The sequence below is a fragment of the Salvelinus sp. IW2-2015 genome, linkage group LG1 (assembly GCF_002910315.2).
Source record: "Salvelinus sp. IW2-2015 linkage group LG1, ASM291031v2, whole genome shotgun sequence".
In the NCBI taxonomy this organism is placed as follows: Eukaryota; Metazoa; Chordata; class Actinopteri; order Salmoniformes; family Salmonidae; genus Salvelinus; species Salvelinus sp. IW2-2015.
In genome coordinates, this window is record NC_036838.1 from 11,975,263 (window position 1) to 11,988,930 (window position 13,668).

The 13,668-nt window shown below is 41.7% G+C and overlaps 1 protein-coding gene across 3 annotated transcripts in view; it reads left to right on the plus strand.

The window, feature by feature from the left end:
- Positions 1-13,668, plus strand: part of LOC111961304 (eukaryotic translation initiation factor 6) — a 16,938-nt gene continuing 3,270 nt past the window's right edge. Inside the window, exons 1-7 of one of the 3 annotated variants that reach the window (XM_023983482.2) lie at positions 1-54; positions 2,246-2,344; positions 2,701-2,829; positions 3,115-3,280; positions 10,385-10,480; positions 10,902-11,039; positions 12,096-12,181. In XM_023983482.2, the coding sequence (XP_023839250.1) occupies positions 10,933-11,039; positions 12,096-12,181 (193 nt within the window). In that variant the 5' untranslated portion in view covers positions 1-54; positions 2,246-2,344; positions 2,701-2,829; ... (1 more) ...; positions 10,385-10,480; positions 10,902-10,932. Of the gene's footprint in view, positions 55-2,245; positions 2,345-2,700; positions 2,830-3,114; positions 3,281-9,409; positions 10,485-10,901; positions 11,040-12,095; positions 12,182-13,668 lie in introns of those variants that run through there. The other 2 variants (XM_023983473.2, XM_023983488.2) reach the window with 2 other exon arrangements.

A 13,668-nucleotide genomic window follows, 5' to 3' on the forward strand; every position in this document is an offset into this window, starting at 1 on the left:
AATCTAAATGGAGAGCGATGTGAGGTAACTGGAGTGAGGAGCTAGCTGGTCGTCGTGAGTTAATAATTTAAGAGCATAAACTGTACATTTTGGTCACATGTAGAAGTGAGGGCGTCTTTTTATCATTTAACATGCACTTAGAGTCGTGATATTTTGTATTTGTACTCTTGAATGTTACGCTGTATGATACCTACTTTTTTTGCCTGGGGGGGTTAAATCGTCGTGGGAAAGGAGGGGGAAATTTGTCCGAGCATAAGTGCCCTGTCAGAGCTAAGAAGCTAACGTTAGCTAGCTCGACATAAGAAAAATGCCCTAAAATAAGGCCTGTTTTTTTCGTGATTACTTCAAAACTGCGGCAAGCAGCTGAGACATGTGGTAATATTATGAAACTCGGCTACACAGCGGATGCAATTAACTAGTTATCATTTTATTTTTTATGTTAAAAATTGCGTGTTTCCATCCAAATAAGAAGGGCTTAATATGGCGCTGAGGGGGGATGAGGTTGGCTAGCTAAATGTACCTACTGTTGTCACGCACTTTTCTGAAATGATACATTTGATTACTGCACCATTTGTATTAGGTAGTCAGTCAAACATGTTTTAAGCAAGCAAAATGATTAATCGGATCCACATTGTTTAATCTTTCACCCCCTCTCTGTGTGCATGTGTCTGAGCACCCTCAGTGACAAAGTTAAACTAGAGCTGTGCGTTCTTCTTACCAGAGTTTTGTTATTGCTGAGTGACAGCCGTAATAACTAGCTAGTGATATTGTCATACCAGTGGCATAACTTAACTGTCATGGTAGGATAATGTCCACCACCATGTTGTTGGTGAACTGTTAAACAAGGTATGTCATGTAACAATTGGGTTTTTGCATAGCTTTTTTTGAATTCCAAAAAGCTATATTTTTCGGGGGTCTTTCCCTTTCAGGATGATCCGATATTTATGTAGATATGATACAAGAACGATAAGTGTTCATACAGGGGGGAATTATTCAATTTGGTTACAGTGCCTTCAGAAAGTATTCAGACCTTTTTCCACTTTGTTACATTACATCTTTATTTTAAAATTCATTAAATAAAACATTTTCTCAGCAATCTACATACAATACCCCATAATGACAAAGCGAAAACAGTTTTTTATAAATGTTTAAAATGTATTAAAAATAAAACATACCTTACTTGCATAAGTATTCAGACCCTTTGCTATGAGACTCGAAATTGAGCTCAGGTGCATCCTGTTTCCATTGATCATCCTTGATGTTTCTACAACTTGATTGGAGTCCACCTGGGGTAAATTCAATTGATTGGACATGGATTTGGAAAGGTACACACCTGTCTATATAAAGGTCCCACAGTTGACAGAGCATGTCAGAGCAAAAACCAAGCCATGAGGTCGAAGGAATTGTCCGTAGAGCGCCAAGACAGGATTGTGTCGAGGCACTGACCTGGGGAAGGGCACCAAAAAATGTATGCAGCATTGAAGGTCCCAAAGAACAGTGGCCTCCATCATTCTTAAATGGAAGAAGTTTGGAACCATCAAGACTGTTCCTAGAGCTAGCCGCCCAGCCAAACTGAGCAATCGGGGGAGAAGGGTCTTGGTCAGGGAGGTGACCAAGAACCCATAAAGGGTCTGAATACTTATGTAAGTGTGATATTTCAGTTTATTTGTAATGAATTAGCAAACATTTTATAAAAACCTGTTTTTGCTCTGTCAATATGGGGTTGATGAGGGGAGTGGGAAAAGAAATTACTCAATTTTAGAATAAGGCCTAAACTTAACAAATTTGGGAAAAGTCAAGGTGTCTGAATACTTTCCGAAGGCACTGTATATTTCACTGACAAGCTCTAAACGTTGCCATTATACTTGTTTGATTGTTGGGGAGTAAGTATTTAATTGTCTTTTATAAACATCCTTGACAGCGCTGGAGAGAACCTGTCAGGCTCAGAGGTTTACATCCATGCAGAAGATATAAATTATTGAATGCAGTATAGTACATTCTGATTACAGGTCTATTTATGGTTGTTTACTTTAACTCGTCTTTAAACATGTATTGTGTGTCACTCAGTGTAAATACACTGTTACCTGATGGAAAAGACTGCTCCCTGACATTTGTGGCCCATGCCCTGGGGAAGGCTTGATCAGGGACACAGTGGTATGCGTTCAACATGTGTTGTCCTGCATTGATTGTCAACTGCAACACTTTTCCATTCATCAGAGAGTTACATAATTGTCTCTTTCTGCAGGGTTAGTGTTTGAAGTCTTCAACTTCATTCCCAGACTCATGTTTTGAGGATTATTCTGGGCTACCTGGCTCAGACAGGGAGAGTCCACTACTTATACAGGTGAGTGTACAACAAAGTCTTTAGTGTTGTGCATTTATTTATGCGTGTGTCTAGGTGCTGCGGTCGATGTACCAGGCCTGGGCCGCCGTGCTCTGCTGCGGTGTGTGGGGCTGAGTGATGCAAAGCTACGCTCAGGTACACCCACAACACTACGGCACAGTATTGTCACACGATGAGAGCTGTTCACGCTACTTTGACCTGTCCGCCTCCGGGTTGTATTCATAATTTTTTTTTAAAGCCTATGAAAACTGAGCGTTTTGTTATAGGAAGTGTCCATGTAGTCCCGCCTTGTTGAAGTCAGTTTTCTTCTGTTTGGTGCTTAATGATCACAACCCTCGTGTCCTTTCCCCTGTCAGAGCTGCTGCAGTTCATGCTGGGAGGGATGCAGAGCTACCTGGACAGCAGCATAGTGTGTGAGGGGCATGGTGGTGGGGGAGTGTCTTCACTCCTGCATGGACATCAACAGAGCCAAGCTCAAATTCAAGGTACAGTATGGTACCTTACCCAAGGTTTTGGGTGCATCTCAATAGTCTGAGGTGGCTCACTGTCACTATTCTGTTCTCTGCTCATACTGATCTGAATGAACTGGACAGGTGAAAACAAATACCATAATGCTTTCACCTATCTGCTGTTCAGATCAGTGCAAATGAAAGAAAGGAGAAGATGGAGGAAGCCACTGTAGACTGTTGAGGTGCACCCCTACAGTAGGCTATAACTGCCTTGTTATGTAGGACACAAGAAAGGATGTGTTCAGTGTTTCTTTTCCTCAGGATGAGGAGACCAAGGAGCTGCTCTCACTGATGAATCCACTGTCTAATGAAGAAACAGATTTGACCTTGAAGATCCAAGGGCAGACTGTACCCTTTCAGGCAATACCAACACAGGTTGCTTCTGTGGCCCAGAAATCAGGAGCGGACCCAGACTCAAGCTGGATAGGTATGAGAGGGCATTATCATAATCAAACCTATAACGCAATACCGCTTGTTATACACTACATTTATTAACAATGTCTGTGAAACTGAAGTTTTATCTTTCATTGAAATCATTACAACTTAATGAATCTTCCCACGGGCACTTAAGCATGGTGTAGAACTCGCCAGCTTGTAGTCCTAAAAAACGGAAATGCGTTACCTCTGGTTTGTTCAGCCATTCCTGTGGGGAAAGAATAGGGTTTTGGGGTAAATGCCAAAAATAAGGTCTGAGGTCAACACAGGTTTAGGAGATCTTATACATTTTGTTCTATGAGATGATCAGTCAGTTAACATCACCTTTATGAATTGAAGCCTTTGTGCTTTTTATGATTACATAAATGCTTCAATATTCACAGTGACGTTGGCTGAAAGATTCTCATAACAAAACATAAGATCTCCTAAGCCTGTGTTTACCACCAACCTTATTTTCTGCATTTATACAAAAACAATATTAATTTCCGCATAGAGTGGAGTTAGAGCCTACAAAAAGACGCCATTTCTATCTCTATAGTGTTGTATTAACTAGGATCTATCCTGTGTGTATAACCAGTGATGATTCGCTCACTCCCTATGATATATCCCTACGGGCAGGGCCGTTATTGGCAGGCCTTAGGGGGCCTGGCCCGACTTACTGTACCTCCTTGCCCGTCCAAATAAAATACTGATCATTTACAGTGCCTTTGGAAAGTAATCAGACCCCTTGAATTTTCTCACATTTTGTTACAGCCTTATTAAAAAATTTATTAAATTGTTTCTCCCTCCAACCCCCCTCAATCTACACACAATACCCCATAATGGCAAAGAAAAAAAACAGGGTTAGAATTTTTGGCTAATTTTAATTTAAAGAAACTGATATCACATATACATAATTATTCCGACCTTTTACTCAGTACTTTGTTTGAAGCGCTTTTGGCAGCGATTATAGCATCGAGTCTTTTTGGGAATGCTTTGTCAGGTTGGATGGGGAGCATTGCTGCACATCTATTTTTAGTTCTCTCCAGAGACGGGTTCCATTCCGGGCTCTGGTTGGGCCACTCAATGACATTCAGACTTGTCGAAGCCACTCCTGCGTTGTCTTGGCTGTGTGCTTAGGGTCATTGTTCTGTTGGAAGGTGAACCTTCGCCCCAGTCTGAGGTCCTGAGCAGGTTTTCATCAAGGAGCTCTGTACTTCGCTCAGTTCATCTTTGCCTCCATCCCGACTAGTCTCCCAGTCCTTGCCACTGAAAAACATTCCCACAGCATGATGCTGCCACCACCATGCTTCACCGTAGGGATGGTGCCAGTTTTCCTCCAGACGTGATGCTTGGCATTCAGGCCAAAAAGTTGGTTTCATCAGACCAGAGAATCTTGTTTCTCATGGTCAGAGTCTTTAGGTGCCTTTCCGCAAATTCCAAGCAGGCTGTCATGTGCCTTTTACTGAGTGGGTGCCGTCTGGCCACTCTACCATAAAGGCCTGATTGGTGGAGTGCTGCAGAGATGGTTGTCCTTCTGGAAGGTTCTCCCATCTCCACAGAGGAACTCTAGAGCTCTCTCAGTGACCATCCGGTTCTTGGTCACCAGAGTCTTGGTGGTTCCTGCTGTGTACCTTTCCAAATCATGTCCATTTAATTGAATTTACCACAGGTGGACTCCGAGTTGTAGAAACATCTCAAGGAGGATCATTGGAAACAGGATGCACCGGAGCTCAATTTCAAATCTCATAGCAAAGGGTCTGAATACTTATGTAAATAAAGTATTTGTTCTTTATTTTTTATAGAATTTGCAAAAATGTCTAAACCTGTTTTCGCTTTGTCATTATAAGGTATTGTGTACAGATTGAAGACTTATTTAATAGAAGAATAAGGCTGTAACGTAACAATGTGGAAAAAGTCAAGGGCTCTGAATCCTTTCTAAATGCACTGTATGTACCCAGGAAACAGCCACCTTATGTCCAGGGCCAGCTCCTTGTTGACCTCTTGGTAAGCCAGTCCAAGCGGATTATTATTTGTTCAGATGATGACGAAACATAAATATGTAGAAAAATACAAAAGGGCATGCCCACACTAAAGACTCAAAAAAAAAAACATAACCAACAGCTATTCCAGCTGGGACACTGACTGATGATCACCCTAATTGGCTGCAGCTGATGTGTTTATAAAGGCTAAGCTCAGCACCTAGATCCGGTTGCTCCCATCTGGGGATAGAGTGTGGAAGTGTATCCTGGATAGTGTCAACACGATCATCAAAAACTCATATTCACCACTATCTACTTTCTTGAAATTTTCTAACTTTTATATTTTTCCCCCCCTATTTCTTTTCCATAAAACATCCTTAACTGAAGAGACAAAATATGGACACTATAAGCACTAGTGATGTTACTTTTGATACTGGAGCTCCAAGGCATGCATCAAAACATTGAAGTAGTGTGGCGATCACTTTATCAGAAGTATGTCTTTATTTTACATATCTTTTTTTTTATGTAACCTTTGTTTACCTCGGCAAGTCAATTAAGAACATATTCTTATTTACAATGACGGCCTACATCGGCCAAACCCGGACAACGCTGGGCCAATTGTGAGCCGTCCTATGGGACTCCCAATCAAGCCCGGTTGTGATACAGCCAGGATTTGAACCAGGGTGTCTGTAGTGACGCCTCTAGCACTGCGATACAGTGCCTTAGGCCACTCGGAAGCCCCCAATGATGTCCGAAGCTTTGTTTGATCACGTGCTTTTTCAAATCGTGCGAGATCCCACTGGTTCTGGTGCTTTCTTCGATTCCAAGCTGCTTTCAAACACCGACCTCTACTGGACACCGTACTTACAAATATGTGACTCACCACCTGGATTCGGTCTTACGTACACTGCATTTGAGGAACAATGGGAAAGTTATTCTGCTTTGAAAGTTGATAAACTTGTAAAATCACTTTTGAGAAAATGGCAATTTAGTGTTTCGGTGCGAGAGAACTTCTTTGTCTACACCCGTTCAACATCGTTCACACCCTCTTAAGCTTTAGCCCCACCCATCTCCTTGCATTCAGAGCACACACTTGACGCTCTGGCCGATGATTTGTTTACCTCTGGATAACATGAAAACAGCTCTGCTGGCAACAATTTCATTGTTTTTTTGCAGACTTTTACTGACACCGGTCATATTCAACAGGTGTTGTACACTTTAGCTTAAGACATGTAGCTAGCTACCTAGATAAACAATTAACCTAGCTAGGTAAACAACATGTAAGATCACACACATCACGTCACGCCACCTAACGTTAGCTAGGGAGCCAGCCAGCTAACGCTAGCCAACAGTATACTTTAGCTTGAAATGAAACCACTTAACACTTTCTAAATAATGGCATATGTTTTTTGAAAAATAGTCAACTTCAAGGCAAAAAAGGGAAGAATGATGTAAGATGCAAACCTGGTATTCCAACTGATTATAGGCTACTAAAGCCAACGACTTACCGCTGCGCCATGGAGTTTTGCTGAAAAAGTGGAGAAAAAAACCCGTCTATCTGATCAATTATTGCTTACCAGCAGATAATGAAGCTCTGAGTAATGAATTGTTTTTCGGCAGAATTTGGTGACAGCACTGAAGCCCTCAGAAAGCCTCGGTTTCCAATCACTAATAAACACCAGAGCTGCAGTTACACAACCTGACTACAGAAACCCTCAACTCTGAGATAAAGCCATTCTGAAAAACCAAAACCATCCAATTCTGCACTCAGGTAATTTCTTCCTGCCAAAAGTCTCTGACTTGAACAAACCAAGGGACAACCTGTAACCCCTCTGATTCTAAACAAAGTGCCTGACTTCCTTCACGAGGCCCATGGTCACAAGCAACAAGCTCCATCTGATATGTAAGCAACAATGTGAGACTTGGAGCAACCACCACCAGGGACAAGTGAATATCGACCACAACTTCAGCACACTCACTTGGAACACAATCCATGTTCCACTAACACCTCTTTGTTCCAGCCCTAAGCACTCACTGGAGGGGCACAGTTAGCCATAGCTGCTTCACTTTGACTTTCAGAGAACCTAATGAGACCCATCTCACTTCCCCTGAGCCTCAGTGTTAATCACACCAGCATTACCAACAGGGAAAACACTAACCATAATCTCCTTAACTCTTAACCTCTCTAGGCTAGGGGGTGGTATTTTCACATCCGGATGAAAAGCGTGCCCAAAGTAAACTGCCTGCTACTCCGGCCCAGAAGCTAGGATATGCATATTATTAGTAGATTTGGATAGAAAACACTCTGAAGTTTCTAAAACTGTTTGAATGATGTCTGTAAGTATAACAGAATTTATTTGGCAGGCAAAACCCCGAGGACAAACCAATCAGGATTAGTTTGTTTGTTGAGGTCACTCTTTTCAATGGGAATCTAGAATTCTAAGGCAGTTGCTTGCAGTTTCTATCGCTTCCACTGGATGTCAACAGTCTTTAGAAAGTGGTTAATGTTTTTCCTTTGAGAAATGAAGAAGTATACATAGACTTTTGATTGTCTTTATTAAGACATCCTCTAAATCAAATTTCAGCCAGCCTGAACTGCCTGCCCGCCCGCCCGACCTCCACCAGTCTTGTCAATAACACACACAACACAATTTCCTTCCCAGTTCACACCTTTTAAAAAATGTCATTCCCAAGGGAAAGGTTTGGAAACAAAAACAAAATCCCACTGACCTGTTCACTGGACGTTCTATCTTGTCCCAGACCTGCTGTTTTGGACCCTCTCTACCGCACCTGCTGTCTCTAACGCTGAATGATCGGCTATGAAAAGCCAACTGACATTTACTCCTAAGGTGCTGACCTGCTGCACCCTCTACAACCACTGTGATTATTATTATCTGACCCTGCAGGTTATCTATGAACGTTTGAACATCTTGGCCATGTTCTGTTATAATCTCCACCCGGCACAGCCAGAAGAGGACTGGCCACCCCTCCGAGCCTGGTTCCTATCTAGGTTTCTTCCTAGGTTCTGGCCTTTCTAGGGAGTTTTTCCTAGCCACCGTGCTTCTACACCTGCATTGCTTGCTGTTTGGGGTTTTAGGCTGGGTTTCTGTACAGCACTTTGTGACATCGGCTGATGTAAAAAGGGCTTTATGAATACATTTGATTGACTTACACCTCAAATATACATTAACACACAGAAACAGCAAATCCTCCATATAATTTAATCTCATAGGACTAATAGTACTGTAGAGCCATTTTAACTTGCACACAATATAGCTGGGTCACCCCGTCCTGTCCCTAGGGTTCCACCACCCTGCAGCACCCCAAACCAACACACCACACTCAGCTTTAGGATCTTAATGAAGCATTTATTATTGGTTTCGGGTGTGTTAAGGCCAGAGTGACAACCCACAGAGAAGACCCCCAGGGCCAGGACTGAGCAGCCAGGGATTGCCTAAATGTGTATTTCTTCTGACGTGGGTATGTTTTCAATACACTCCTTTCTTTAGTTGTACTGCATTCCATATAAGGCATCCATACCTTATGAAAGTTGCACAGTACACCCTTAATCTTGTAATAAATCAAATCTAGTGATACATAACTTGACATATAAATTATCATTTTGCTACACATCTGCTAAATATGTGTATGCAAACAATAACATTTTATTTGATTTATCTGCAACAAGTTAATTTGATGGAAACACATCTGTGGTGGGAAAATGTGCATCTCTTTTTTTATATATTTGTATGAAAGTCTGTCGCCAACAGGATGGAAACCTAGCTACTGTTGTATAAAAAAAACGGTATGTTTGTCTAGATGCACCATGATGGATAAAATGTATAGTACACAGGATGTATAGCCTACACTGGACAGAACACCTATAATTACCATATAATATATTTAAAAAATCTAAATCACTCATTTACTCTACATAGCTCAGTTTTTGTTACAAGTAAGGAGTAGGCAAATTGGAGGTACAAATGGCAACAATGTTGTAAAATGCAACAGAAAAGGCAACAATGTTTTGAAAATAACAAAACAATAGAATTTAGGGTCAAGGACTGGAATGTTCGGTAGTGGAAAGACATAGGAAGAAGAGAGATCATGATACAGAAAGTGTCTAGTAAAGAAAGCCAAAGTAGGAAGCAAGGCTATTTGGAGTGGAAAGTGGTGGATGAGACCACACCCTATCCGAGTAACTAATGCAGTAGAGAAAGAGGTAGGTGAAGTTAGCTCTGTTCATTGGAAGTGGTAGATTGTAAATATGTTGTGGTAGCCAGTGTAACAGTATAGCTTCCGTCCCTCTCCTTGCCCCTACCTGGGCTCGAACCAGGGACCCTCTGCACACATCAACAACTGACACCCACGAAGCATCGTTACCCATTGCGCCATAAAAGCCGCGACCCTTGCAGAGCAAGGCGAACAACTACTTCAAGGGTCTCAGAGCAAGTGACGTCACCGATTGAAACGCTATTAGCGCGCACCACCGCTAACTAGCCATTTCACATCGGTTACACTCACCCCCCTTTTAACCTCCTTTTCCGCAGCAACCAGTGATCTGGGTCAACAGCATCAATGTAACAGTATAGCTTCCGTCCCGCTCCTCGCCCCTACCTGGGCTCAAACCAGGGACCCTCTGCACACATCAACAGCCACTCTCGAAGCATCGTTATCCATCAAAAGTCACGGTCCTTACATAGCAAGGGGAACAACTACTTCAAGGTCTCAGAGGAAGTGACGTCACCGATTGAAACGCTATTAGCGCGCACCACCACTAATTAGCTAGCCATTTCACATCGGGAAGCAGATTAAAAGCCATGTCCCCGGTGCTTATGCTAGATTGAGGGGAGTCATCACTGGGGTCCCAATATCAATGTCCACAGATTGTATTAAAGAAAATGTGATGGGAGGGAGAGTGATTGAGGCCAAAAGGTTGATCAGTAGTAAAGAGGGTTAAAGAAGTGAAAGCTTATCAGTGATGCAGAAATTTGAGAAAGTCTTGCCAGGAAAAGTTTGGGATTTATTTGGTTTTGAATTTTATTTTCATGGTAGTACAGAATTGGGCTTATCATGATTGATCGTACATTCCAGCACAGTAGGTGGCGGCATGCACTTTAAACGTTTGTTTGCAGACCGCCATGATATCATAGAAGAAGACGTAAACGTAGATGTTAAGTGAACACGTGGGGAAAAGAAGGGATCCACGCTTGCCGAGAGGTCACACGTAAGTAGGTAAAGTTCTTGTTATTTACATTATCCGATATGGCAAAAAGATCTGGTGACTATTCAAACGTAGGTATATAGCTATAGTTTGTATGGGTACCAGCCAGTGATACTGGATTTTCTTAAAACGTTGGTTAGCAAACGTTACTCAATTTGAGGCAACTTCCAACTAAACCAACGTATCTTAATGGATCGCTTCGTAATATATTGCAAGGAAACATGGTAGTTGTCACGTTTGTATGTGCCATTGTAGTAATACAGCCATCGAAAGCCACAATCGTATAAGAATATCATTTGTCAGTCTGTGTTAACTGATGCCTAGCTCGCTTGGCTAGTACTAATAGCTAGGCTTGACTAGCAGTAACTTGTTAACTAACGGTAGTTAATTAAGTGCGTAATCTTCACATCCATTGTCTTTTGTTTAAGAAACGTTCTGCCTCAACTGTAAAACTTCAACATGGCTGTCAGGGCATCTTTCGAGAAGAACAACGAAATAGGCTGCTTCGCCAAATTAACTAACACATACTGCCTAGTTGCAATTGGCGGGTCAGAGAACTTCTACAGGTAAGATATCTTATCGAGAATAGCATCTACGTGCAGTCGACCATTAACGTTAGCTACGTTGGTGTCGCGGAACGTTATATTCCAGTACCCCGCAAAATATGTAACGTTAACAGTCCTTTAACGTGTTGCAACGAAAACGAATTTTATATTGGACAGATTCAGGTAGGTCCCTCTCGGTTTGGTTCTTAAACAGTTTCAGTTACAATATGTAATGAGTAAGTGTTTCCGAAAAAAGTTTCCTGTCACCGAATCCGGAAAACTTTACCAGTCAGTACGGGTTGTAAAATGTGTTAACCACTAAAAATAAACATTTAAATCTACATTTTCCAAAGCTAGTAGATACTCGGTGGTAGTTACCGCGTGATCCGAGATGGCGGCGCACTTTTGTGTGATGCAGTATGGAGTGAGTTCGTTGAGCTCTGGAAAAGTTGTTTCAATGTTTGTTCATTTTAGTGGTTCACACATTTAACCTCTACTGACTGGGAAAGCATTCCGGATTATATATATGCCTTTGACGGGAAACGTTTTTTTGAAACAGGTAAACTAGTGGCTGGTGTGTATTTTGTGGGGTATCTTATTTAACCTTTATTTAAATAGGGGATATAGCGTTCAGCGACGGGAGACCAATATAATGGTCTACCAAGCATTGAGGCTAATCGAGACAACATTTTGAGAATGTTTATGACATAAGTAAAAGGGTGGAGGACTGAAGTTATGTAAATACCACAAGTGTTCCTTGTGTGATTGTATGACACTAACAAAGTGGGGATTGTACTGGCAACTAGAGGGCTGCTGATGTCAGATCCCAGGTGCTATTGCCTACCATTTGTGCCCTTGAGTAAGGCACTAAACCCCATAAATAGCTGCACTGTGGCTAACCCTGTATTCTTCTCACTGTCCGTCTAATTAGGGACTGAAAACAGCATAAGAGTAATTTCCATTAATGGACAAGTAAAGTTGTATTGAAAGCTTACATACAGTAATGTCAGCTTTCTCTGGGGAGTGTTTGTTATACAATCAGCATTGTTGTCATGGTAACATGCAATTTATGATTAGTGTCTTCGAAGGCGAGTTGTCCGAAACCATCCCAGTTGTACATGCCTCAATAGCAGGATGTCGGATAATTGGAAGAATGTGTGTGGGTGAGTATGGCTCTGTAACAGATCAACATTGTAGGTCAAACAGCTATCCTCTGCAAGTGCACAAAGAAATGTCATCAGTTCAACAGGAGAATGGAATACTTCATTCACGTGTGAGTTCCAAATATCTGGAACGGTCGCCCAAGCGTGTGTTTTTTTCCCCCCCTGCTTGTGATGACAATGCACTCACTGTTCCAAAATGTGATTGTTACGCAGTAGGACAGTTAACCTGTGCTGCCCTCAAACCAAGGCACACTGCCTGCTAATTATCTATAGGCTGTTTCAACGTGTCAATTTCAAATAATTTAACAGTTTGAGTTGAGGTGTGTTCTGCCTCATTAATTCACATAAGAAGTAGCCCATTTCACTGTTGCTGACAATTTGTTTGAGACTTTAATTCTCTCTGATAAGAGCCCATGCACTTACCCAGTGTTTCCCCAGATCAAGTATGAAGACATTGAGCATCTCTAGTCAGAACAGGCCTTACAAACTTTTCCCCCTGCCGCATTGTTTTCTTTACAAATAATAACTTTGGTTATGCTTGTGTTCCTATCAAAGTGCCTTATTTTCTGTATATTGTGTTGTCTTTATCTACTGTAGTATAACGTATGTATTTACTGTTTACCAGTAAGTACTGGTGACAAATCATCCATTCTGATTCTTGTATAGATTGTAATAGACACGTGTGTAAAATACTTTTTAGAAGGCTGTACTGACTATGACAAACTAAGCTATGTGTGGAGCCATGTTTGACATCATACAATGCATTCTGGTTGTCACGTAAGCGTCTGTCAGACCAAATGAGCTTACGGGATAGTTCACTCGACTGACTTATGGTGCTTTCAAGACAACTGGGAACTCTGAAAAATACGAGGTCCAATCATGAAGTCAGTGATCTTCAGGTCAGAAAGAGGCCCGAGTTGGATAACCGTTGAAAAAAAGGTTTTTCCCAGTTGGAGCTCGGTTTGAGTTCCCAGTTTTGAACGCAGCATCAGATTGTAACTATGGTATCTCAGGGTTGCCAGCTCAGACCCCTCATTTCTTTAGCGTATAAACTTCTGTTTGACCCACATTTTGTTTTTATTTCCTGCATCATATCCCCATGATACCTTCCTCCATGTACTTAAACCCTCCTAAAATGGTTTCATCCCTGTTTAGCTTTCGCGCTAGGCAGTAGGCTTGTATTTGGGGTGATTTGAAAAATTAAGAGAGCTGCACACTAGGCACTCAGATGTAATAATTGAATAACCAATGTTTTTGACAGACAAGCAGTCTTCATCAGGGTATAGCTTGTCTGTCAACTTTGGTTATTAGGTTAATTTATTGCATCTGAGCTCCTAGAGTGTGTGTGGTTCCGTGTGATGAGTGGATGATGAATTTCAAAAAAAAATTACAATAAAAGGTGAAATTGAGGAATAAAGTTGTTGAGGACCTCAGAACATTGTTTAGATGCTTTTCAGATGCGAATGTTGCTTAATACGTTCAATCAA